This window comes from Pagrus major, chromosome 21 (genome assembly GCF_040436345.1).
Source record: "Pagrus major chromosome 21, Pma_NU_1.0".
NCBI lineage: Eukaryota > Metazoa > Chordata > Actinopteri > Spariformes > Sparidae > Pagrus > Pagrus major.
Window position 1 is genome coordinate 14,744,925 of NC_133235.1, and position 27,728 is coordinate 14,772,652.

The 27,728-nt window shown below is 38.3% G+C and overlaps 1 protein-coding gene across 1 annotated transcript; it reads left to right on the plus strand.

The window, feature by feature from the left end:
• Positions 1-82: 82 nt before the first annotated feature.
• Positions 83-26,280, plus strand: LOC141017030 (uncharacterized). Its single transcript, XM_073491650.1, has 49 exons — positions 83-124; positions 4,200-4,252; positions 4,406-4,432; positions 4,586-4,654; positions 5,416-5,469; positions 6,295-6,375; positions 6,622-6,681; positions 6,805-6,864; positions 7,692-7,757; positions 8,185-8,262; positions 8,611-8,661; positions 10,277-10,381; positions 10,698-10,769; positions 10,860-10,928; positions 12,266-12,334; positions 12,441-12,509; positions 12,663-12,734; positions 12,838-12,900; positions 13,015-13,086; positions 13,294-13,359; positions 14,237-14,314; positions 14,584-14,643; positions 14,846-14,902; positions 16,049-16,117; positions 16,975-17,046; positions 17,809-17,874; positions 17,958-18,029; positions 18,563-18,622; positions 18,730-18,804; positions 18,894-18,959; positions 19,034-19,102; positions 19,195-19,260; positions 19,382-19,447; positions 19,843-19,914; positions 19,999-20,064; positions 20,190-20,258; positions 20,333-20,404; positions 20,502-20,573; positions 20,728-20,790; positions 21,155-21,217; positions 21,305-21,364; positions 21,655-21,726; positions 21,856-21,918; positions 22,297-22,359; positions 23,090-23,164; positions 23,347-23,386; positions 23,490-23,541; positions 24,127-24,541; positions 24,706-26,280. The coding sequence occupies exons 2-49, from the start codon at positions 4,205-4,207 to the stop codon at positions 26,278-26,280; spliced, it is 5,019 nt and encodes a 1,672-aa protein (XP_073347751.1). The 5' UTR covers positions 83-124; positions 4,200-4,204.
• The last annotated feature ends 1,448 nt before the right edge of the window (positions 26,281-27,728 follow it).

Consider the following 27,728-nt stretch of genomic DNA (forward strand, 5'->3'; position numbering starts at 1 on the left):
GCGTTTCTTTACCTCCCACAGACACAGGTAGACCTCACACTGACCACGCCCTCCCCCAGGTGAGTCATCCACAGCCAACAAATCCAGGAAGGGTTTCACAGCTCGCATCTTCTCCAAAAACCAGGTGAGATGTTCGACTTTTAATGCCGTCTTTCACCTTTGGCACTGTTATCAGATGGGAATGTGATGCCTGAACTCTTTAGTGACGCAGGAAGTCGTCTTGTTATACAACAGATGATTTCACTGTGAGCGCTTGAGGCACATGCGCTGCCAGGGTGTGTTTGTTTGAGATGCTTTGTTCGACCTGTAACTAATGTTGCCTTTGTGTGGTGTCGGAAATATTTGGATACTTAACGTGCACGTAAACACCCTTCAGAAACAGGACATTAGATAGTCAGGGCGAGTGGTCACGAGTTGTTGAGATGTTTTGCATTTATGTAGGCTAAATAAATTATATTGCGTGTATCTATTTCTCATTAACGCCTATTTTTGCATTTTTTTTGTGTTTGTTTGTATTTCATTGTTTTTGCACATCTAGTTTGTCATATTTCCAGATGAAACAGGATGTTAACACTGTGCCAACATCTGTGTTTTAGTACACTGACAAGTTTTTGCTTATTGTCTCTGATGAGCAGTAAACATATTTTCTAAAACCTTCTGTTTTCCTTTTGGAAAATACACCTGACTTCTCAAATATATCACAAATCTAATAGTAAACTATCTAAAAGTAAACACTTTTTATTTGTCCCAACAAAAACTGCATGCAAGACCTTAATTCAAAACAGTATTGTCATCCAAAATGTAATCAATTTGTAGAATAAGACAAGTTATAACTTTATTCAGCATGCTTAGCATACCTCGTAAAATAAATAAATATAAAACATGTACATAAATAAAATATGCCCGATGTGATGTTTGATTTCCAAAGTCTTTTTATTGATTAAAAATAATAATGTGTTAATTTTTTATAGTGTTTTTTTAAAGGCCATATTAATTGTGGCTTTGTTTGTTTATTTTATTCTATTTTATTTATTTAATCTAGTTAATTATCCAGAATGAAACCATATTCACGGTATTACAAAATACAAAGTAGTAAAAGTAAAGATATCATGTTAAAATATTACTTTAGTCAAAGTAAAAGTCACCCATAAAAATAGTACTTGAGTAACAGCCTTTATCTGATATTAAATGTACTTCAGTGTCAAAATATTTACATGTTTTTATATACTGTTTATTATGTATCGATCAATTATCATATCAGATTTTCAGCATTTTTCTGATTATTGCAATCTTGGTTTCCTTTTATTTTTGCTTGTTAAAGTTATCACATGAATGTAGTGGAGTCAAAAGTGCAATATTTTCAAAAATGTTGTGGAGTGGAAGTATGAAGTAGCAGAAGATGGACAAGATGAAGTACCTCACAATTGTACTTGAGTAAATGTAATTGGTAACATTACATCACCTGATATACACAGTGAGATAAAATAAAATGCATTATCTCTAGTGAAATGTAACTAAGTAAATTTACTCAACTACTGTACATATGTACAATTTTGAGGCACTTGTATTTTCCTAAAGTATTTCCAAATTTGGCTACTTTAAACTTCCACTCAATACTTTGAAGGCAAATATTGTACTTTTGACTCCACTTAAATGAATTATGTTTATGTGGGAATAAGAAAGAAAGAAAGAAAGAAAGAAAGAAAGAAAGAAAGAAAATAAGCGCTTAGAGTGGTAAGAGTGGTTGTGACTCGAAAGCTGTGATTTCTGAGCTTTGGAGGAGCTCGTGAACGCCTCCTGCGTGCAGATGTTGCTGTGTGCGGGTGTGGTGAAGTTTTTAAACCCCTGGGAATGTCGTGACCGTGAAGGAGCCTCTCTGCTGCTGTTCTCATGTTATTTTGTTCAAAGTTGTCTCCAAATCATCGGTAGGTGAAAGTCTGACACCAGCGTGATTTAAATCTAAAGTTTTAGACACTTGTAATTTATGATTTATGATTTACTGTCCGTCTAACCGGCTCGTGTATTTTCAGCTTTTAACTGTTAAGCTGTTAACGTTGTTAGCTAACGTCAGCTAAAAGTGTTTAGCCTGCAAGCTAATGTTAATATTCAGAGCTGAGCTCAGACAACAGACTACAGTTAAAGGAAATGTGTAGTGTTTTACTTCTCCAAATGATTCATACAGTAAGTGACCACTGTAACTGTAACGTGTATTTCTTCCTGTGTTACATATTGATATAATTTAATGGACTGTTTCTGCTGTAGAGACTGTTTTTCTGAACATTTATGAACTAATTTCAGTCTGTAAAACTATATTTAAGTGTTGTACTTCTACAGTTTTGAGGAACTTAAGAATGGCCATGTTTGCCCTCAGATATATTCCATTATTATTCATTGTATTGCACGCTGCTGCTTATATAATAGTTAAGTTAAACATAAAGGTTTTGCAGGTTGAAATATGATGCAGACTAGTTATAAAACTGAACTGCAAGTACATTATGCTGGGGACTGGACTAGGCTGCAACTATCATATTTTTGAGGTTAAATAATGAAATCAAACTCCCCAAAGCCTGAGAAATGACATAACCAGATGTCTTGTTTTGTCTAACCAATGGTTCATTTTAGTGTCACAGACGGTCAGGAAAATCATCTGATTACTTGTGCTTGAAACAGCTGGAGTTTTGGGCATTATACCCAGCAGTCTGGGTAAAAAACAAAACAAAAAACAGGCTTAAATGATTGTGAAAATTGTTGCTAATTACTTTGTTTTTTTGCTGATTTATCAGCTAATGCTCTCAGCTCTGGTGGTTTTACCTGAAGTTAAGGTTTTGAATGCATCTTTCGCTCCAGATGAAAAGGGAGATTACTTAGAAATTACTGACAGAGTTAGTTGGTAACACTTTGCTTTCTTGAGTCAGAGTCAAGATGATCTAAATGTAAGTGATCAGATCTACTGAAGTAGGTAATTCTGTCTAACTCACACTTGCAGTCTAAAATCAAAAGTGAAAGGCTTAGTCAGCTAATCATTTCAGCTCTACAGTGAACATCAAGTTGTTGACACCCATGCTTTACGGAGTGGGAAACAGTGCAGTGATGTGTATCATTGCACATCATTTTACTGTACTGTAGTATTGTACTCATGTCCCAAAATGCAAATGCAAAAGGAAATAGAGGAGGCTGCCAAACATTGCAAATAAAATGGTGGACAGAGCTTGTGAAAGAAAATGTAAATGAAAAACAAGCTATGCTGCGTTCATGTCGATCAGATAGGTGGTGAAGATGGAAAAGATTCTCTCAGTCCAAGACTTGTGAGCGTTCACATCCTCAGACAATTCAAGATGGTTGTATGATTGATAATATAACACCATATCCATGAAGTTATAGTTTAATTTCATTGAGTGACAAACTCTGGCTAATGTGAGGCATCCATGTTTGTTTGGCTTTCAGTATTCAGTATTGTTGTACCAAGTCAGTTTATATAAGAACTTTCAGTAAAGTCAGTGTTCCAGATTTTGACTTGGAGGTTATATGGTCACACTGTATGGTCAATTCAGAAACTACTAACTGTTTGCACAAAACTTTAAACCACATTGACTTCTCATATACTTACCGAACAAAACAGACAGTTACAAAATAGTACGTATACAGTTAGTATGTAGTACTGAAGTGGTAAACATCTGGTTGAAGCTGAATGCATTGTTATTAAATACACCTGTGCTTCTCCTGTTATGACATGTCAGAAGATATGCTGTGAAGAACAGTGGAAGTTAGACAAAGTTGTTTGTCTCTTACTTCCATCTGGTACAGTTGTCATTACAATAGACATCTAGGTGCTGTATCGTAGGCCTCTGGACTTGTTTCAGTTTCTTGAAGACGTTCTAACTCACTGGAGGGGAGTTGCAGGCTTTCAAACTCTGTGTGAGAGCATCCTTACGGAGTTGTTAAGGACGCGTGTGAGCTCTGAGTTTCAGAGTGGTTAGGGAGACTTGTGGGTTGTTGACCCAACCGGCCTTCTTGTGGGTTGCAAGGGCTAGGTGAGCCCAGGCGTGAATGGTTGTTAAGCTGTCTGGGGACGCCCATTCCAGTTTGACATATGGATTGTGGACAGATGGATTCTTTTACTCCTCTTCACAATCACAAAACAACACAAACATGTGACTGGTCCTGTTTACATGTTTTCTCTCTTTTCGACACTCTTTCAGGCAGAATGGAGGCGTGTATGATGAAGGCAGAAGTCAAAAAGAAACCAAAGCCAGTGAGAATACCTACAGCTAACACAAAACACTGAACTAATTCAAAACACAGTCTGAGTATTGTAATTTAATTTTTGCATATAAACCACAGATGTAAATATAACCTACTGTATTATATATCATACAACACACTCAGTTTTCTTCTCTGTTCACAGCCTAAACCTCCTCCAAAACCTGCAGAGGTACTGTGATAAACCTTTGATTAGCAATGTAACCATGTCGATCATGAGTTTACTTGTTTGCTGAAGTGTTTCAACAGTGACATGAGCAGGTTTTTATGTGTGACTTCAGGATTTTATAGCGAGGCAGCACACTTGAGTAAACTGTCTTTACAGGTAAAAAGAAATGACCCAGAGAGACCGGAGAAACCAACTCCTCTGGTGCCTCCACGACCGACAGACTCTGTAAGTTGTCACTAACCTGGACGATGCCACTGATCATTTAGAGACCAACAGTGTTTCTCTGTAATGTAATTTTTTTTTTATGAATCCCATAGTTTAACTACTACTGAGCAGGTGTGGTGGGCCGATCTTTCTTAAACTGGCAATAGAAAAGTGTTTTGCTTCAAGCAAAGCACAACAAGAACTGGTGATAACCTTAATTGTTTTAAAAAGTAATGTTAAAAATTCTTGACCAACTCAAACAAAAGAATCAACATAAAATGTATTGGGAGTATTATATAGGACGTGAATCGATATAAAAATAGCCCAATCAAAATGAAGAAGTTTTAAAGCTGAGATTTCTCACAATTTCTTTCATTCATGCAGAAATGTGAGCGCAGTACACAGCAGGGTACCCTGGAGCGGGTGGGGGTCTGTTTCCACTTTAAACATCTGGAACAACTTAAGTCAATTAGATAGCCTGTGTTCCAGTGGGGAGCTTTTTTTTCACTATGTCTGGAGGAAAACTCTGGGATATTAAATCAAATACTTATTCTGGCAACATAAAATAGTAACTTTTAAAGATATTGCATATTGATACTTATCATAACTGTTAAAAGCTGTAAAGAAAAAGACTTGAAAGAAAACAAAAGCATTATCAGTGTTTTTTATTTGAATGTATAATATCTTTTACAAGAGGTGTAAAAGGAAATGAGGAGAATGGGCCATTTAAGAAGATTTACAAAGAGAATCAACTGTTTGACAGATTCGTGTTTCATGTGCAGGAACTGAGTCACACACAGTACCGGATGAAAACAGCAGAAACAACAAACAAAGAGGTACTCACTGATTTTTTAATTGCCATTATTTACTTTTTACTAGCATGCATTACAGGGAGACACAGAGAATTGAAAGAGGGGGAGGAGATGACAAGTAAAGAAAGGCTTTAGACACTTTTTTTAATTGAAAAACTGGGTGTTGTGATGTCTTTAAGGCTGATACCAGGTTTCTATCATACCTCTGGTTCAGATCCAGTCAGGGATGAGGCTGAAACTAAAGATTATTTTGATTGTCGATTAATCTGTTGATTACTTTCTTTATTAATCAATTAGTTGTTTAGTCTATAAAATGCAAAAAATGCTGAAAAATGTCAATCAGTGTTTCCCAAAATCCAAGACAACATCCTCAAATGTCTTGTTTTGTTCACAACTCAGAGATATTCAGTTTACTGTCATAGCGGAGTAAAGAAACAAGAAAATACCTTTAAGAAGATGGAATCAGAGAATTATGATGATTTTTCTTTAAAAATTACTCAAACAGATTCATCGATTATCAAAATACAAATGGGAGAAACCCTGTCCACAGCAGTGCTTCTCTTCTGGGTGCAGCCAGTACAGGGCAAATCACAGTAGATAAAAAAAAAAATAAAAATCAATATCCCAGTGCACACCAGGATACGATTGACACTATTTTATTATAAGATAGACCAATGCATTAAACATCAGTATGATGATTCAGTATGTGGCTTTACATATGAAAATACATATATTTATACTATTATATAATATATAATATAATATTATGATGCCCTCATACACTGGATACATCTAAATAGTCTGATACCATTTTAAAAGTGTTTGATCCCCTCTTCCCATGTGTATCAGGTTAATGAAAAATTGAAACAAAGGGAAACAAAAGAGAAACCGTCTGAAACTCCCGGGGTTCCACCCAGACCAACAGACCAGGTACAGTACACTCAAATACTCCAATATATACTGAAACTCATCCATGCACTAAACTTTATCTAAAATAAATTAAAGAACAAAGATTTCTGTTTGTAAAATGAATCAGGAAGAATCTGTGGTTATGTGCGAGAACAGTTTACAGTAAAGAATCAAACAAAGCTACACAAGGCTTCATGTTTCTGTTCCTGTTCATAATATCTGTTGTTTTTGTTCCCTCCTGGGCTTTTTCTGTGTGTGTGTGTGCAGGAAATGATGGCCACAACCAGGTACAGCCAGCGCAGGAGGGTACAGGCTGAGGACACACAGGTACACCCACACACACACACACACACACACACACACACACACACACACACACACATACACACACGCAATTATATCTTGTTCCTCCTCACTTGTTTTTTTCACGTTCTTCCTCTTCCTCATCAGAGCTCCAGAGGAAATGACCAATCAGAAGTTCCCAAAGACGAAGCAGACTTCATCAAACAGGTATTTCTTTGGGAGATAATAACTTTCAGCTCTGACCTAATTCAGTATAGACAAATAATCGTGCCATCATGCCAACAACAGCAGTCACTTCCAGGTAGACAACTGGCAGTTGATTTGCATTGTGGAGATATGTGATATGAGCAAACTTGTGTTTTTCTGTTGTCATTTTCAGTTGTAACTGTAGCATTTAAAGATATATTAAAACACAGTGGTCCGACCTGTCTGACATTTCTGTTTGTTTTGCTAGCGTCTTTGATATAAAAATCAGCTATCCTCAGAATCACTTTAAGGCTTAACCTGCTTTAGATGTCCACATTAATGCTTGTTTCTCTCTCCTTTCCGTTTTCTCTCCCAGCAGTGTAATCTGCTTCCTTCATCAGCAGTAATTTTTATAAAGTCGCCCAAAAAACTGATTCTGTTGTTATAACAGCAGGTGAACTGCATGTGGAGGAAGCTTGTTGTTAATGATGTAGCCAATAAACAAAAGTTTGTACCTAACAACTGCATTGGCCTGCATTAAATTGGAGAGGTTGCGTCACAATCAGTGCGTTAAAGGAGGGATGTTATAACAGAGAACGTTTCTCTCTCTGTCTTCAGAGCATGTTTGACAGTAGACAGGAAAAAGGAGCGAGGGCAGACTGTCCGGTGGTTAATCCATCTGGCATTTTCACCGATGGAAAAAAAAAAAGAATAAAAGGCTAAAATGGGTTGCCAAATATACTTGGGCGGCCATTAATATACCTGGGTGTTCAGCCAAAGTAAAGTATATGTGTGGGGATGCTGTATATACACTGTCTTCATCTTCATGTACGTGTGCTTTGTTGCAGAGTAATCAGACGGTCCTGACTGGGATGTTTCAGCGGAGCCGAAAAGAAAAAACACCTACGTTCACTGTAAGTGATGCACTTGCAGCTCTTCTCTGCACTAGACATTTAATTATTATGTGTTTATTTCTATGCTCATGACATTGTTGAGCAGAGCTGTGTTGTGGCTTTGACTCCACCTTTTCTTACATCCGAACACCTTTGAGTTAATTAAACTGCCTCAGCTTAACAGGTTCCTGGTGGCAAACGGGTGTGTGGGTGTGTACACAAATGAACTATGGGTGTGTATTTAGACAAAGCGTAGGTGTGTATCAGAATCCGTTAGAATGAGTCAGTGTTGTAACTCATCAGATTAAAGAAAAAAAAAAAAAAAAGGCACTAAGCATAAACATATGTCATGGGAAAACCGTAGTAACTGTGTATAAAGCTGAATATTTTTGATAATCCAGGTCTTGAATCAGTAGTTATTGAGTGTTTATCTTTCTTTCTTCCTCAGAGTTATGTGTTCGACGACTCTGACAAAGAGGAAAAAGCTGATGATGTTCCAGCCAAACAGGCTTCTGGCAGCAAACCGGTGTGTGTGCTTGTCTTTGTATCTTTCTGTAGACGAACTTTGTCTGGCATTTTGGCCGGTTCTCACGACTTCAAAGGGCTGTTGGAAAGTTTTAAGGTTAAGGTTAGAATCAAGTTTAGGTTTGGGTTAGACATTTAGTTCTGACAGTTAGGGTAAGGGGCTAGGCAATACATTATGTCATTGAATGTCTTCACTAGTAATGCAAGACAGTTGTGTGTGTTTATGTGTGTGTGTGTGTGTGTGTGTGTGTGTGTGTGTGTGTGTGTGTGTGTGTGTGTGTGTGTGTGTGTGTGTTTTCCACTGTTGATGTCATCAGTTGGTTTGTGACATGTGACTATGATCTAACAGGGCGGTCTGAAGGGAGTAATGAAAGGGTTGCAATTCAAGTCGTCACCAAAGGTATGAAGCACCGTCTGGTTTGGTGTTTTCTGCTGGTGGTGGCTGCAGTATTTTACAGACTGTATTTTTACATGGAAATACTATTTCTTGTGTGGTGGTGGTGTCGATGGTGAAGGTTTTCATTTTACCTTGGTGTTTGTGGTTACAAAGATGCAGTCTCAGACTGCCTGCATGAATCTTTGAGAATGAGTTAATCTTTTATTTGTGGCTACAGACCTTCATCATTCTGCACTTTAATTTGTCAGACTGCTTTGAGCTCATCCCTTTGACAAAATGCAATTGGTCTTTTTTTTAGAAAAAACAAACAGTTTTACATCTAAATTTTCACGTCTTAAGCCAAGTTAACATTACAGGATTTTAGCACAGATCTTGCTATCCCCAAATGTTTTTGGAGCTTGCTGACAAAAAGCCCCAGATCAGGGGCAGATTGGCATGTGTGTCCGTTGACGATGGTTGACATGTGTGAACTGTTTAAAAATGTGATCCGGGAGCTCAGGGACAGCTTGCCGGCCTGTCGCTGACGTCTGCTGGATATCTAGCAGGCTAAATAACCTGGCTGAGTCGCAAACGGGTCCAGAGTAGATCTCTGAACACAGTATAATCAGGCATATCTATGTATGGAGAAAGCACAATAATAGCCTATAGTTTTGATCAGAATACACACACACAAGTGTTTCAGTATGTGTAACCGTGAATCCGCACTGAACCACAGTATGAACAGGCAGTTTCACCTTTTCAGTGCAGAAATAATCGTTGCTGGCCGTACAACATAATCCATCCTCTCACCCATATTCTTTTTTTTTTCTCCCTGTTTTTTTTTGTTGCATCTCAGCACACACACCTGGACTATTTGGATAGCATCATTCCTGTGTCACTTGTATGATCTTGTACTGTAATGTATAATGTATGATCCTCCTGTTGCTGATCAGTCACGTAGTGTGAAAACCACAACAACTGTAAGACTCCCAACTACAAGGCAGAAAGTTGTGTAATGTGCTGAAGCCATTCAAGAATTTTGTTTGTATTTTTAGTATTTACTTCCTGGTCCACTACTAGGAATAGATAGTGATCTCAACAAGATCATATGACTATGTGTTTCCCCTGGTGACTTTGCAGTTTCGGCGCTGACCGTGAACTGAAACGTCCTGGGTTTACGACCAGCCTTAGACCTTTGTTGTCTGCCCTTGACTCTCGAATAAAGGCATATATTGCCCCCCAAAAAACAGAAAACGTTTATGCCACTGTTAATGGTTCAAACCTACAGTTTCATAGCTTGACAAAGTGACACGTGTGAGGTTATGGGTCAAGTATTCATGTCTCAATTTAATTTGGTTTCCCAGACTGGTTCAATCACCTATTGTTCCTGTTTATCAGCAAAGTTATCTTAACCTTTAAGGACTTTTGACACATTTTATGTCCCACTTGAAATTCAACCTATTGTATTTATGAAGCAGCAGTAAATGAACAATGATGAGCTGACCGGAAGGAATCAGACGATCTTAATGAAATTTTAAGCATCTAATTTGATTGTTATTGTCTTCTCTTGTCTGGTTGTATTGATTGAAAAAGTTCAGGATGATCATATTGTGCTGAAAATTATTGATTCTTCTCGAAGGCCAGCAGAGAGCCGAGTCCAGACCCGAGCGCAGAGGAAGCAGCCTCCGAAAAGGAACAACCCGCAGAAAAAAACAAGCAGGAGAAGAATGCAAAACCCAAAGAGGTAAGAGATTAACAACAGCGTCTGACTGTCTTCTCTCATGTTAACACGCTAGTTCTGCTTTTTTAAAACAAATCAGAAGTGACAGAGGAACAACAAAGTGGAAATGTATTCTTTTGGAAATCTGATTATTGTAAAAGTACACTTCCTTTTATGCACAAACGACACTAGGGAAGCCACATAGTAACATTCATTTCATATTTACATATATTTTCAAAGTGCTCAATTGCTCAACAGTGCAATTTCAGTAAGGTAAACATAATCGCACCTTGTCATTAGATGGGTAAACATCTGATTTTTTTCTCAACCTTTCTTTCAGGACATAGGAGGTCTGATCGCTGGAATGTTTCGGAAAACTCCCAAAGAGAAATCATCGTCTCCTGCAGTGACGGTAACAATTACTCTTCTGCTCCTTTTCTGAACGTTAACTTTCACTGTCAGCCTCTTGTTGCCTCTTACTCATTGTTTTGCTGTTTGCCAGGTCAGCAAAGCAGACAGCGGTCCTGAAGATACAGAAGAAGCAGATGAGAAGAGTTCCGAACAATCCCAAGTAGGTCTCATTTTATTGGCCTTAAGTTTCTGAAGTGTTCTTGATGTAGATCACTCGCCCATCTCATGGACCAGATACACTTTGATTTTATCAAATGTATCAGTCCCCACCATTCACTGTATTGGCTCCCACTGATGATGTGACAGCCCCCCCAACTGTTAAGCAAAATGTCTTTAATTGCTTCCTGGTGGCTGGCTGCAGTGTAGGAACCCCTCCCCCTCAAATTTATCAAATGGGGCATGAACAAAACTAACTATTCAAAGTACATATCAAGTAACATTTGTCCAAAGATAACTTCTGTCATTTTAGGTAGGTGGTTCTGATAAGTTTGGTTGTAATTTATTATTTGATACGTAAAAATGGCATATGATGCCATGTGACAGCAGAGCCCCGCTTGCCACTTAGGCCAAAGATGTACTTGCTTTTAACAGGAGCGTCGGTTGTGCACGTCCTCAGAAATTTAACATTACGCCTATGCAAGATGCAGAGTGTAGGTCCAGTATGGGGACGTGACATGGTCAGGAGTCAGTAAGCACGTCAACAGCAGGGACAACAATGGGACAACAAGCAAACGTGTGCGCTGTAGTTGTATCCTCCAGTAACACACATTGTATGTAGGCACTTATGTGACCATCTACGTTAACAATTCAGCCTGTTGTCTACGCAAACATGTTCTAAGCAAGTATATCTCCGGCCTTAATCAGGTGGGTGTATGAGAGGGATCTCAATACCATGCTCCACTGTCCTATCACTACTGCGCAGTCTCTGACACCAAATGACATAACCACCACCTTTTTTACGAGACTTTTGTTTTTCGTCTGCCTTGCTAGTGAAGCTTAATTTCACCAGACAGCTATTTAAACCACACAGAAGTGTCTAAAAGATTTATCAAAGCCCCCAGTGTTACTGTGAGCTTTGTGATTTCAGTGCAGGGCAGATTTCCTCCACCTTCTATGGTAATTTTATCAAACAATCCTCATGGATCTTACTTCTTTAGTAAGTTTCTTCTGTCAGTTAGCCCATGAAGACAGTGTGACCTCCTCCTTACATGGATTCCCAGTAAAACAACAAAGTCAGATAGTTTCCTGTGTTGCCAAATACTTTTAAAGTTTGTGTGTTTACATAAAAGTCAGGCGTGGATGCAGTAATGTGGGTGCCACTGTAGACATGTAGAAAACGGTTGATTTAATCAGACATTCTGAGAAATTTAGGTTTTACAGGACTTAATGCATTTATTTCTGAGATCTGTTTTGTTGTATCTTTATTTGTGTTATCACAAATGCAAATTTAGAAAAAAACAAAAGCATTCATCATTACTGTTTGAACATTGTTCACAGGAAAAGGGAGGCTTATTCTCTGGCATCCTTAAGAAACACAATAAAACAGCAGATGAGGCACCTGCACAGGTGAGTGACAAGAATGGCTTCCTCATTCTTAAAATACAAAATGAAGATCTGTTGATGCCTTTTATTATTTTTTTTGTGTGTTTTTTCACTTCATTTTTTTTTTCAGGACAATTTGAGTGTTAAAAGTGAGTTGTCTGCCAGCAGCGACAGTCTGTCTGAAAACAACAGCAACAAGGTGAGCAGCTCTGTGTCACAGTGGAGATAAAGTTATCTTTGATTACAGTGTACACACAGATTAGCAGTTCATCATGCAGAAAGGCCCCTCACTGACCTGAGTTTCACCCAAATAGATAGTCCATGACTGAGCCTGTGCTTTTTTTTGTTTCAGGAAAAAGGAGGAATATTCAGCGGGATGTTCAAGAAGTCTCCGAAACCAGCAGAGGCTGCTCAAACTGATGAGGTGATGCCGCTGAAAACTATTTAAACTAAGTCAGAAAGGTCAAATCATTAGTTAAATCCAGTGGCCTGATGATCACATTGAACCAGTTCATTTTGTCTTTTAGGACCAACAGTCTCTACATGATAATCTGTCAGGCAGTAATGATAATCTGTCTGAAAACACAAAGGTGAGCTCAGGAGTACTCAGCTGTGAAGTGACTGGATTATAACTGCAGCATCATCATTATTATGATTATGTAACAGTCACTGATGGTGTGAATTAATCTGTCTGATGTCACCAGGAGAAAGGAGGCATTTTCAGTGGGATTCTCCGAAAGTCTCCCAAGCTTCCAGGAGAGGGAACACCTGGGCAGGTAGAAATGTTTTTGCACACATTTTAGATGCTCTAATGATCACTGAAAATGTGTTTCAGACTGCCTTGTTTTTCACAAAAAAAGAGAAAATGTAAGAGAGTACATAAAAAGATAAGAGAGCAAACAAAGTAAAACTGATCACTGGGTGGATTCTTGTTCATTGATCAAACAACTGAGACGTTGTTTTGTTTTTTGTCTTTGTTTCAGGATAAACAGTCGCTGCAGACGGACCCATCAGACAGTAATGAGACTAATGAGAACAACACCACTAAAGTAAGGAACCCACAATGACTGGTGATCCAGTCAGGCTGGTAGCCTGGCACCAATTCTGTCTGCACCATTTCTATTTAGTCTATTATAGACTAAATGAATGAATAAACTCATGTTTTGTCCTGTGTTGTTGGTAATTGCTGCTCTGAGGAAACCAGAAGTAATCCAAGTATAAAGTAGCTTAACATGGAAATACTCAAATAATATACAACTACCTCTAAATTGTACTTAAAGGGGCATTATGTAGTTTTAGAGAAGAATACACACTCAGAATTGTACTATTTACAATATTAAGGAGTTACTAATACAACCTCAGAAATATTTATTTTGTCTATGACTGAATAAACAAGCTGTTCTCAGAGGAAAATAAGGTCCCGAGAACACTGTTTGAAGCTAGAAAGGTGGCAGGGTCCGCCACATATAAAGTAAAACAGTATGAAGTTGTGTTGTCCTTTTAAGGTCAGTTTGATTATTCAGTTTATTCAGTCATGAAAACAAAGAGTTTGTTTATTAAGGCATACAAAAATCAGTCAATGAAGATCTTTCTCTTCTGATTAAAATTTCTTCCCCAAAACTTCATAGTGCACCTTTTTAAGTACAGTACTTAAGTGAATGTTATTTACCTGACACCAGTAAGGAGTGGAATTAGCATTTGACAAAGTAAAGGAAAGCAAACTGAGCTAGTTTGAAGTGTGAAGTGAAGAAAAAAATACATAAACCTTCCCCTTTTCTGTCCCAAACCTCACCACAAGATAATTTTTGAATTATACAAACTTTACTTATAATTATGTAACTTCACATACTTCTTCTCAGTCTCCAGTACAAACTCAAACAAAGAAAAGGTTTTGAAAATGAGTTCTTATTTGTCTTTATGTTTCAGGAGAAAGGAGGAGGAAGTGTTTTCAGTGGGATGTTCAAGAAATCTCCCAAACTGTCAGAGGCCCCCCGACTGAAGGAGGTAAAACTTTTATATACCTAATGTCATCATCATATGTTTGTAGCACTTCTGTCAACATTTCATAAGAAAAACGGCTTTTTTCAGCATTGTGATTGCTGAGCCAAGAGGTTTTTTAAATACATTGTTAAACTACATTCCACTGCTGCTTTCGAAGCCTTGAATCGAATGAGCTGTAGACTCCTGCTTTAACCTGTTTTGTGTCAGTCACTGGTTTCCTGCAGTCAATATTCATGTTCAAACAGGTTGAGTAACATTTTTGTTGTGTTTAGGGAGCAGAGACGTTACACAGTGAGCTCTCTGCCAGCACTGACAACCTGCTGGAGAACAAGGTGAGTCTTCATGATAGAAGTGACTGTGACAGATCCTCCCAATACACCCACAGAAACTCCATGAGTCACCATGACTAACATGATCAGCAAGGCTAGTGTGAGAAAAATATCTGCAGCTCTGTAGGTGGACGATGAGGTTCCTAAATCTGGAATTAAAAAAGAAATCATCAGTTTGATTTAACATGTTTTCTGCTCTCTGTAGGAGAAAGGCGGTTTGTTCAGCGGACTCCTCAAAAAGACTCCAAAAACGACCGTAGAGGTACGCCTCCTCAACCTAAGTGTTTTGCTTTCACGTAGACACTCTGAACAGAATGTAAACAACATCTACTCCAACCAACACGATGATAGTTTGTCAGGCGTGGTTTTCACTCCATCCAACAGCACAATCCATGAGACCAAACAGGCTTTAAAGCAACATTATGTAACTTTTTTTACCTTAAAACAACAGAAAATCATGTTGATGCCACAGTGTCTTGTAATAGGGTGAATGGTGTCTCTGTCTCAGCCACTCCACCCCTCTATCACTTGTTTCTGCACTGTAACTTAAGTGAGAGGGTGGGATCACAGCATTACATACATGTTTTATTTATGTCTATTGGTGTTTTCAATGTTACATGCACAAAAATAACATTAACAAACAAAAAGCAGAACCATACAGTGTTTGGGAGTTCCATCCATCTTCAGAAGGTCGTCCATTGACCCAGCTGTCCTTTCCATAGTCGTAGTCACTGTCCTGGGTGCTGAGTACTGCCCATTTCGTCACCCCACCTCTCCTCCAGCTGTGTTTCCTGTAGTCTCAATCGATGTGTTAGCTTTTCCATTATATACATTTCCTCTTTTGTCTCTCTCCATTGTGCCAGGGTAGGGGGATATGCTCTACCCCATTTTCTTGTTATAGCTTTTTTACTTCTACTACTATTAACATTGTTTTAAGTCAGTACATTCTCCTTCCTCAAATTATATAGATACAGTAGCATGCAGCTCATAGGGACATCATATCCTAGTATCTTCTGTAGCATTTTGTGTACCATCTTCCAAAACAGCACCTACATCATGTCTGACAAATTGTCACAGACCTGGGATTTGTATTTAAGACAGTGGTGTTGCACTCAGAAACTGTGGGGGGCGCCAAATCCCTGTTTGATTATCAGCTGATGGTGGTTCAACGTCAGTCCTACCACCTCATTTGCTGCTTGCACTCCATTTAATCACCCATCTTTGCTGCTATGTTTAAAAATAAATAAATAAATGGAGCACAGCTAAGTATGTTTGCCAATGGGCTCAAATATTGTAATAAATGTAGAAGTTGAATTGAAATTTTACACATTTTTCTACACATTTTTCTTTTGTAACTCTTTCCTGCAGAGCTACTTTCTGTTTCTGACAGTTTAAATTCTTGTTTCAGGAGAATCTTTCGGCACAGAAAGATCTTTCAGCCAGCAATGACAGTCTGTCCGAGACCGCCAACGCCAAGGTCAGTTTTTGTTATAATAACACTCAATAACACTCTATAAAACAGCCTCTTTGTCACTTTATTTGAAAGGTGATATATGAAGAAATTGAGTATGATATATTGTTCCAGTTTCCATTAACAAATACGATAATAGTGTTTTTGTGCAGATCTCCTGAAATGTAACCTGGGGTTGAACAATGTGAACGATGGAAAAATGAAGCGCTGAGAACAAAAGAGAGGCTGACATTTTTCTTGGGAATTATCTTGTTGTTTGTGACAGCTTGACTTATGACTAGAGCTGAAACGATTAGTCAACTGGAAATTATTCTGCAACTGCTTCGATTAGTTTGTGTCATTTAAATGTTTAGTTGTTAAATTATTTCAGTTATTTTTCAATTGAAAAGGCAAAAAATTCTCAGGTTTCAGCTTCACCATTGAGAATGTGGTGCTTTTCTTTATCTTACATAACAAAAACTGAGGATTTAGGTTTTTGGACTGTTTTGAGACGAAACAAGCAATTAGATGTGGCATCATCTTAGGCTTCAGGACAGACATTTTCAGTATTTCCTGACATTATATATACATAATATACATAAAAATAGCTGTAATGTAGTGTGACCAAAGTGTACATGAGCTCCTAAAAAACAGCTTTAAACAAAATATCCAATCTACATTATTTTCCTGTTCTTTTCTTCTTTACAGTTTACATACACGTGTATGTATATATATATATATATATATATATATATATATATATATATATATATATATATATATATATATATATATTTTCTTCTGATTCTTCTGATTTCTTTTTGATTGTAGTTGTATGTGATGTGATGTATTTATGTTCTATAAGTACTTCCACTGTGTTTCAGGAGAAAGGAGGTGCGTTCAGTGGAATATTCAAGAAGTCGTCCAGACTTGCAGACAGTCCTCCCACTGAAGAGGTAAGAAGTGGCTTCTTTGTTTTTCTGTAAGCATTTAAGCATTCCCTTTAAAATTCTTAAACAGTAATTCACTTGTTCACTTTTCAAGCTGCATATTGCCAAAATGACATCCGAGTAGACTTGTGACTTGAAGGCTGCTCGTTTGAATCCCGGAAACAACATGAAAAACTTATTTGTAGTGAATATAAGGTTTCTTCCAGGAAATTGTTTGGCCTAGGTAGCAAGCCATCCAGATCTGGAATTAATGTAATTCTTTTCACCTGTGAAATGCTTTATAGGAGGACTCTGTTGCTGCTGCTGTAATTTTGTTGGACTGATAGACAGTTAAAAGAAAAAGATCAAAAATTATGTACAAGAATCAGAGCTGTTGTCTTTTTTATTCCACATTTTCTTCTTCCTTGTCTAAATCTAACACGTACATTATCCAAAATTTTACTTGAACTCTGACGGTTTGGTCAGAGATCCAGGTGTGTTATGCTAGTAGCATCTAATGTAGCCACGAGCCGCTAATCTTAAGAAGAGAGAAAGATGAGAGATTTTCAGACCTCAGTAGCCCACTTCCACACATCCCAGATTTTTTTTATTTTAAAACTTGTAGTCAAGACCGACTCAAGTGTCACATACGCTATGATACTTCCCTTAAATCTGCGGTGTTGGCTGTAAAAGAGCAGTAGAAGTGCTCGGTTCCCCCTCACTGTTACTGATGACATGTAAATTGTCTGTAGTGTGTCACAGGCTCTGATTGATTCAATATTTTCTCAGGAAAACCAATCACCAGATGATGAGCTCTCAGGAAGCACCGAAGCTCTGTCCGAGAACAACACCAAGGTGAGTTCTTCTTTATACATCATTTAGAAACCAGTCCTGAATAACTGTAAGAGAGAAGCCCTCACTGTCTGAATATGTTTCAGGAAAAAGGAGGAATATTTGCTGGAATGTTCAAGAAAGCCCCCAAACCTGCAGAAGCTGCTCAGCCTGAAGAGGTAAAACTCTCATTCACTACATTATTGTTTTAATTGTTTAAATGAAATGCAGCTCGTTATCTTCATATTTCAGTTTTCTGATAATGTTGTAAGTTGTAAAGCATCATTACCTGTTAGTTAGCAGGATGTCTGAAAACGTTTTGACCGATTTCTGTTCAAATTTGGTGGAAAATTAGGGGAAAAAATAAGTTTTTGGCACAGATCCAGTATTTCTTTTAAAAGATTTCTTAACATTTTATAACATCTTCTCTATGTTCACATGAACCACTTCACTGAAAATCCGGCACATGTATCCCCTCATTGTGTATGATAATGCAAAACCATGCACAGATGTTGATTTAATATTTTTGTTACGCATTCATTCTTGTAGAAACTGTATAATTTAATAGTCAACAACGTTTTCACAAAGAAACATTCTGTGAAATGATAGGTGCCACTCAAATTACTGCAACCTTTTTATCAATGTAAAGATTGAAATGATTTAGTATTCCCAGGTAACATTAACTTTTATAACCTTTGATGGCTTTTTACAGGACGAGTCTGCTGACAAAGAGCTCTCAGCCAGCAATGAGAATTTATCAGAGGGCAAACAGGTCAGTGAGTTAAAGTCCAAGATGAGTAATGAGTTTGAGTTGTAAATACTTCAAACTCTCTCAGCTCATCGTGAAGCCTTTGTTCTATCTTTTGTCTGTTTCATCAGGAGAAAGGTGGAGGTTTGTTCAGAGGCCTCAACAAAAAGACTCCCAAAGCATCTGGAGAAAAGACTGAGTCACTGGTGAGCTAGTGTTTGCTGGAAGTGCCATTAATCTCTTAGCTTCAACAAAATTTCAACTGTTTCATTAAACATCTGTTTCTCTGTTTCAGGACGCAGAGGCTCAGAAAGAGTTGTCTGCCAGCAACGACGATCTGTCTGAGAATAACACCACTAAGGTGAGCAGCATAATGCGACAAAAACATGCAGATGAAATGTCTTCTTCGTTCACTGACACCAGATTATTTTTCAGGAGAAAAATATTTTTAGCAACTTGTTTAAGAAGCCACAGAAACCAGCAGAGGGCACTGCAGCAGAGAAGGTGCCGTGATGTGATCCAATTGATTAAATAAATTTCCTGTTATGGAGGATGGAGTTGATGTTGATATAAACTGTTTTCTGGTTTGAATTCAGGAGCTGGAGGTGAACAGTGAAAGTCAGCTGTCTGGTAGCTGTGAGAATCTGTCTGACGCCCCAAAGGTACTTCAGTTATTTAAAAAAACTCTTTTCTCTGTTTTTTTTGTGTCTCGGAGTCTCTGTAGTTTTACTTTTATTTCTGAATATTTTCATTTGAGAGAAATAACAAAAATCTGTGTTTTAGGAGAAAAAAGGAGGCCTGGCCGGCATCTTTAAAAGATCAGCCAGCATCGACAACTTATTTGATGAGGTCAGTGTCAACCCTGTGAGCACAGTATCACACTAGCAGCTTTCCTACAGTTAAGGCACCAATAAACAGATAATAGTTACCTACAGAATCTATGGCATGTTTCAATACATTACAACTTATTTTTCATGATTCAATGAAATGAACCCAGTGTCTCCCTGAAGGGAAGACACAATAATAGAAAATAATTTGACTGCATGCTTTGAAACATAGTTGGCAGTGTTGTAAAGTGTGATCGGAGGTTCCTGGTCAAACCGTAAACACACATCTGTTTAGTCTTTCAAGCCTAATTTTGCACTAGTCACGAGCTGATAAAGAGAAGTTTATAAACTAAATGTCCAGAGTTAAACTTTTAACCTTGGTCAACAACTTAACATACATGTGTTTTTATTCATCAGGAGAAAGGTGGGCTGTTCAGTGGACTTCGTAAGAAAACACCCAAAGCGTCTGGAGATGAGGCAGCTGGAGAAGTGAGTGTGTGTGACCAGTTACACTGTTAGGATCACTCATCACCATTGTCCTTATTTGTATACTGTGAATTTCTCTTTTGTCAGGACAAAGACGATCAGAAGGAGCTGACAGCAAGTAATGACAGTCTGTCAGAAACCAACAACACTAAGGTACTGTGTTGAGAAATTCAAAAGGAACTTCTGCACTATAGAAACTGCTGTTTTTTATTTTACTGTGACACATTACAAATAAACCTGATGTAGTCTTTACCGCCACTTACTCTATCTGTTTTCAGGAGAAAAGTATTTTTAGTGGCATGTTTAAGAAGACTCAGAAACCAACAGAGGGGGCTACAACGGATGAGGTGCAGTAAATGATCCTTTAATGTAAAACATTTATTTGTGTTCATCTCTTTTTAATGTTTTATTTTCTGTGCAGGAGTTAAACTGGGATGAGGATAATAAATTATCTGGCAGTTGTGAAAATCTCTTAGAAGCAACCACATCAAAGGTAAAAATGTGGTCCAACAATCACAATCTCAGCCTGTTTTTTTCTGTTCTACTGCTGATTATCGACTATTAACGTTTGAATGTTTCATATATTTCAGGAGAAGAGTGGAGGACTGGCAGGGATCTTCAAAAAGTCTCCGAAACCAGCTCCTCGATCGATCACTACAGAGGTGACCAACACTTTTTTTTTTTTTTTTTTGCGGTTGTGTGTATGATTACTCCTGATTTAGTTTTCTGTGGGAGCTCTCATTTAACTTTTTGTGCTAAGATTGTTCGAAAATAACCTTCAGCAAGTTCAAACAGAGGTTCCTTTCTTTTTTCCAGGATCCCCTCAGTGCCTCTAAGGAACTGTCCGGCAGCTGCGACAGCCTCGCAGAATCTGCTGAGGTGAGAGATACTCAAAGTCTGTGGATGCACTCGGCAACTTGTTGTGTTTATTTTAACCCATTGAGCCCGAGGGTGCCCATTAAAAAAGCATTCTTAAACCTAAGGCATTGTTTGAAAACACCTCCTAAAACCTGAAGGATTTCTGAAAAACTTGACAGAAATGTCAATGTTCACTAAAAGCTTTATTTCTCAGCTTCTGGAGAGGAAAGAACATTAAATAAAAACCATTTGAGAGCTTAAGACTTTGGATTTATTCATAAATTATTGTGAGAGCAGTTGCCCAACAACCACACCGAAAAGTTTCAGTGATAATAATTTATGACAAAATTCTTGTTTTGTTCCGTCTATTAATTTTATTTTAAAGGATGACCTTCCTGAATTGTCGGGCAGTACCGTTAATCTTTTAGAAGCTTCAGGTGCCACGAAGGTGAGAATATTATTCTGCTTGACTGTATCAGTTTATTTTCACATTTAAAATACTTAAATTAATGCTCCTTGTTTTGTTTTTTGAAAGGAGAAAAAAGGAGGGTTTGCCGGAATCTTTAGAAGAACGCCCAAAACAATTGAACATCAGGTATGTATATCATTATTTCTGATTTGTACAATCAATAGTATTTAGTGCAAGTAGTACTGGTAACAGTAATTATATTTGAGGTTACCTAGAAAAAAGTAGGTTTTTGATGTAGATTTATTGCCAATCTGTACATTTAAGATTTAAGATTGTCAGTGAGGCAAATGAAAACACATTTAGGGATTTGATTTGAGCATTGTGAGAAAGTTAGTTGATCCCTATAAATCCCTATCATATGTCTAAGCAGTTGCTAAACAATCCTCTCTGCTGCCCATTTTTGTCTAAATTTGCAGGAAAGTGCGGACACGGAGGCTCCAGAAGGAGGCGGGCTGAGACGCAGGAGAACCATCAAGAAAAAGAGACGGGTGAGTTGTTGTCATTCATTCACTGAAACATCCAGAGACATGTTTATTGCAAACTGTGACAGAGTTTGAGGGGTTTTTTTCTTTTCTTTTCTCGTTGTTAAATCCCTCCTTTCTTGTTTGGTTTCTCAGGTTACGTCATTCCGAGTCAGGAAAACTCCTCCCAAAATACCCAAACTTAATCTGACATCTCAGGTATGTACTGATTTCTTCTAGTTGTTCCTGAGTTACTCACTTACTCACTGCTGCTGCATCACCACAGGGAAACTAATATCAAGTCCCATGTCCCATTTTTTAAAAATATTTGATTGATTGAAAGGCTGGTAAAAAGCCTAAAATAAAGTTTACTAACAGGTTCTTTAACAGGACTGTTTTTTATTAACTTGCATAAGTTATAAGGATCAGTTGAAAAGGTGATTAGAAATCATCCTGGGTCATTTTTACAGGCACCCACATTCTCTACAAATATCTTGTCCTCTTTTTAATTCATATTTCCTCACTTTATTTACTGACTTTATTATTTTTTTTTTTTTGCTGAGTTAATGAGATTAATTATTCTTTTTTAATCTACAGAGTTCAGAGAAGATGCCTCTTATTGAGGAGGCTGTTGAGCTGCAGGATCTAAACCCAGCACAGGTAAACATGATGATATTATTAAGTGTGTATACATATATGTATATATGTATATATGTGTATATATATATATATATATAACATTTTAGTGAGGCTAACAAAAGTTCAATCAAGACTCCAACATACATTTACATACATTTAATATGGTCTTGTTTCTATGTTGTTAGACGTGACAATTTGTGGTTTATCCATTTATCACAATTATAATAATAATAATAATAAACTTTTCTAAACAGAGTTACAGTGTGCTTCACAGAAAAGAAATAATCAACAGCAGATAAAAACAACACAAATGAAAGTAAAAAAACAGAAGAATTATGCATTTCATCATGTAGTCGTGAAATAAGATGAAAATGGAGAGTCATTCTTTGGTTGAGAAAATAAAATCTCTCACGTGAAAAAATTAACTAAATAAATAAAACTGGAACAAGAAAGTCTGAAACACACTTGTAATGAGCAAATAGAAGTAAATATGAAATTCTGTTCAGTTTCATATCTTTAAACCATAACTGACACAATGAAAATGTTAAATATGTTTGTTTTTTTTGTCACCACTAGACATCTGCAGCCTGTGAAGTGGTCATAAGTTAGCATTTAGCATGTAGTTAGTGATCACTGAACAGACTTTCACCTGTGATGCTAACAGGAATACAGAGGAAACAGTAGTTATACATATTGACCCTTTAAAGTGAATTTAGTGTCATAAAGTTGTGTTGTTGTGTTTGTTTTCCAGGAGAGCTCAGTGGTGGTTCAGCCTGTGGAGATGGCATCTTTCCCCAGTGCAGACAAGCCTCTGGAAGCTGAAGAGGTGTGTTGTCTGGGGGCACTTTCGACACCTGTAGTTCGGATTCATTTGGTCCACACCAAGAGAAAAAATGATATATTGTTGCATTTTAGTTCTGGCCTGTTTTGTGTTTAGACTTCGATATAAAACAAAAACATCAACATACTTTAGGCTGACTTTTATTTGACAAAGTTGTCTGTTTTCAGGAGAATGATGACTTGATGGATTGGTGGAACACTGTAAAAGGTTTGTATGTTTGTGTTCACCTTTAATTTGTTAATTTGTTTATTCACACACAAAAATCAGCACATTTAATATTAATTCTGTTACGGCTTCTGCTGGTTTCCAGGTTGGGCGGAGTGGAATGAGACATCTAATTCCCAGGGGGATGATGAGGAAACGTAAGCATAGTTTATTTTCTTAAACACCTTTTCTTTCCGATTTACACAGAAGATGTTGTTTTAATATTTTGAGGAATATTTTTATGGTTCTTGTTTTAAGTCTTAAAAAGCATTGAAATCAGTTTCCTCCAAAAAGGCTTTAGAAGGCATTTAAAAGTCTTACATCTTATTCACTAAAACTTTTTTATATTTTGATATTTTCTCTTGCTTGCTGCAGGCAGTAATGTTGTAAAATATTATTGTATTTTAATTGCTGGCTGTTGAGAGACTAAAGCAGGATTGTTGCGACAGGAGGCTGTTACTGTAAATCCTTCTCATGGAGTTGCAGTCGAAGGTCTAATCGGTAAAAATAAAAATAGATTTTTAACAAAAACTTAATTTAACTTTTAATTTCGACTTGTGCAGAAACCCTATTTTTAGTTAGTTAGGTAGTATTTGTGTTTGTGCTCAAATGATTAATGTAAATATTTCAGGAGCCCATGTTTTACTGTGTGCACATGTAAAAAAATTTGGTAATTTTTAGACCTACAAGCATCTAACTTTAAACGTAACAGACACACCATCTCTTCACATCTGTCTCTGCAGGGCGATGGAGCAGGCAGCCGATCGTGTCTACATGGCAGCCCGTCTGTTCGTACGTCTCTTCAACAAGCGGGGGGCGTCCCTACAGAAACGCATCCTGGAGCTTGTGGCTCTGGCCGACGCTGCAGATGAGTTTCACAAGAAAACAGTGAAGGCTGCTGTGGGTGGAGGGGTGGCCAGCGTCGCTGGCAGCGTGGCGACAATCACAGGCCTCATTCTGGCACCTTTCACTTTCGGTGCCTCTATTATCGTCACGGCAGTGGGGATCAGCGTGGCCACAGCGGGCAGCATCACCTCAGCGACAGCCAACATCACAGATACGGTTCACTCCAGCATGGACCGTAAGAAGCTGGAGAAGATGATCCAGGGCTACCAGGAGGAGATCAAAGACATCAGGGAGTGTTTGGAGTTTGTACAGGTGAGGAAATGTAGATAAAGCTTGCACAGGCTTTTCAGATGAGTCACAAATCTCATTACATTATGTTACACCTCAGCAGAGTCCCTGAAAATGGATGTTTTGATAAGATATCTCATGTGTGTCACAGTTCTTACGGTCCCTTTCTGTCTCTGTGCGTCCTGTAGGCGGGTATGGACACCCTGCAGGAGTGGGACTTTGAAAAGTACTCTGAGAGTGCTGCCAAGAAGGCTCTGAACCACAACCTCAAGCATGTGATGAAGGAGGGCGGTCGCGCAGGAAAAGCCCTGATGATCAACACCGACAAGCTCATCAGCACTGTGCAGATTTTAGGCGCTGCAGGTGGCGCCGCCAAAGCTGCCCAGGCCATCAGCGTTACCACAGGGGTCATGTCGGCCCTCTTCCTCGCTCTGGACGTTTTCTTCCTCGCCAAAGACTCCCATGAGCTCCGCAAAGGCGCCAAAACAAAGTTTGCCACCAAGATCAGGGACGTATGTAAAGAACTTCAAGATGGCCTCCTGGAGCTGAACAAGGTGAAGACGCAGCTGCAGAAGACCATGGACGGCATCGAGGTGGAGGAGTACGAGGAGATTGAGGAGGTGGAGGTGGAAGTTGACGACGAATTTGAGTCAGATCCGAAGAAGCTGGCTGAGCTGGAGCAGGAGCTGGACCTCCTGGAGGAGAAACTGGACAAGAAGGCAGAGGAGCAGCAGAAGAGTAAAGAGATAGAGAAGGAAAATTTGAAAAGTAAGGAGAAGAAGGAGGAGAAGAGCATGAAGGAGAAAGAAGAGGTGGAAAAGGATGCTAAGAAAGAAGGAAAGAAGGAAAGTAAGAAGATCTCTGATGAGGAAGAAGAGCAGAAAAATGAGACCGTCAAAGAAGCCAAAGAGGAGGTTTTAAAAGAACAATCTCTGAAAGGAAAGAAGAAAGACAAAGAGACTGAGAACCGAATTACAGCTGGAAAAGAAAAGTATGAGAGCAAGAGAGATGCGGCAAAAGAAGAAAATGTTCCAAATAAAAAGGCAGTTGAGAAGGAAAAAGAGAAAAATAAGGCTGGAAAAGAACCCGAGGAAATTAAGATCAGATCGGGCGATTCAAAACAGGAACGGGTTGAAAAGGTATATTCTGAAAGGAGTAAGAGCAGCAGAGAGGATGAAAGAGGGATAACTAAAGAGAAAGAGGTGGAAAGTGGGAGTACGAGGAGGCATAGCAGCAGGAGTGAGAAAGATCACAGGAGTGAGAGAGGAAGCATACACGAAACTAAAGAAACAGACAAGGACAGAGGCAGCCGGAGAGAGGAGGAGAGAGGAGTGAGGGACTGGAGGGCTGAGATGGCAAAAAGTAGAGAGAGCAAGGAAGGAAGAGAATCAAAAAGGGAAGATCACTTGAGGAAAGATTCGCATCGAAGTCACGAGACTTCACAGAGGAGGGAGCATCAGGAGAGAGATCGGGGGCACAGCAGAAAGGGATCTGAGTCGGAGAGGAGTCACCACAGGAGAGGATCAGATGAGCACAGGGAGAGAGGAGATGAGAAACGAGGGAGCAGGATCGAGAGTGCGAGGAGGCAGTTTGAGAGAGCAGGGGGAGAGGAGGAGGAGAGGGGGAAGAGAAGAGAGGACGGAGGGAGTCAGAGGGGGGAGAGAGAGAGGAGAGGAAGTGACAGAGACAGAGAGCACCGACACAGCCACAGAGGATCTCGACCACGATCCAGCGTGCTGCTGGAAGATGGACTTTATATTTAGTTTTAAAGACGTCACAATAATCACTTTAAAGATTAGGGTTAGATTATTTTAAAGGGACAGTACACCCCCAAATCAAAAATACATATTTTTCCTCTTAACTGCAGTGCTATATATCCATGTAGATTGTTTTTTGGAGATATCAGCCGTAGAGATGTTTGCCTTCTCTGAATATACTGGAACTAGACGGCACTTGGCTTGTGGTGCTCCAAGCACCAAAACATATATTTGAAAAACTCAACAGGATGTCTCTTTCCAGAAATCATGACTCATGGACCTTGTTATGAGCGGTTTTATACAGGAACTATTCACTTTTCACAGCCTCCTCGGCTGAGTTGTAACGTTAGCTAGCTCAGTAAGCTGCTTTTATCAACTTCTGCACCAGTGTCTTTTTGGATATGACCACTAAACTAAAACTAAACTAAAAACTAAAGCTCTACGCCTTGTAAAAATGCTTTTTTTTTCTTGGTGCCCCAGGATCAGATTTCTTTACAGCAAAGCAGATTTGTTACTTAAAGCAACAACATAGCTGATTGTTGAGTCTCATCCCCAGATCGTCAAATACTGAAGCTTTGGACCCAAGCTGCTATCCCAAGGCATCAGTATTTGCCGAAATTTTGTTGCTTTAATCTGTAGACAGGCTGCTTGTTAATGATTTCTGATTTCAGATCACCTTTAAAATATATATTTAAAACCTTATCAACATGTATTTCTGAACGGTGTCTGTTACTTTATATATTTCTGGTGTTTCAGGGTAAAACTACTTTTTTTTGCAGTAGAATTGTTGAAGTCTGTATTGTGCCTTTCTTATGAACATACTGTGTGTATATTGTGTTGTGGGCCAGTGTTGTTATGTCACTAAAACACCAGTATGTGAACAGTTTTTAATGCAGTCGTTGCAGAAACTTGCCCTGGGAAATGTCGAGAGTGGCACAATAATAATGACAATTTCTGGAAATAAGCCATGAGATTTTTTTTTTTTACAGTCATCTGTTACTATTTCCACTCAGTGCACTTTAATCAGGCGTTGCCTTCCTCAGGTCTGTGCTCTCAAGTTTTGCATCAATAATGACCACTTCCTAATGTTTCTGCAATATTGTGCAATGGGACAATTTTTCTGTTTTCATCACTGGTGTCTTCTTTGATATTTTATATGTTTATATGTTGTATGGAATTTTATAGGGGTAAATATTTTTACGGTGCTGGTTTCTTACTGAACAAATAAATTATTAGAGCTACTGAAATGTGATGATTTTGGCTCTTGATTTCAAGCCAACACCTTTTCTTTTCTAGTCTTTTCTGCTGTTCACTTGATGTTACTCACCTCAAAAATGAACTAGTTGATGACAAACAATTAGTATATTTAACGCACAGTCTGTAATTTCTGCTGCTCGTTCAATCAAAACAGTAACAAAAGACGTAGTTTGATGACCTCAACATTATATATAAAA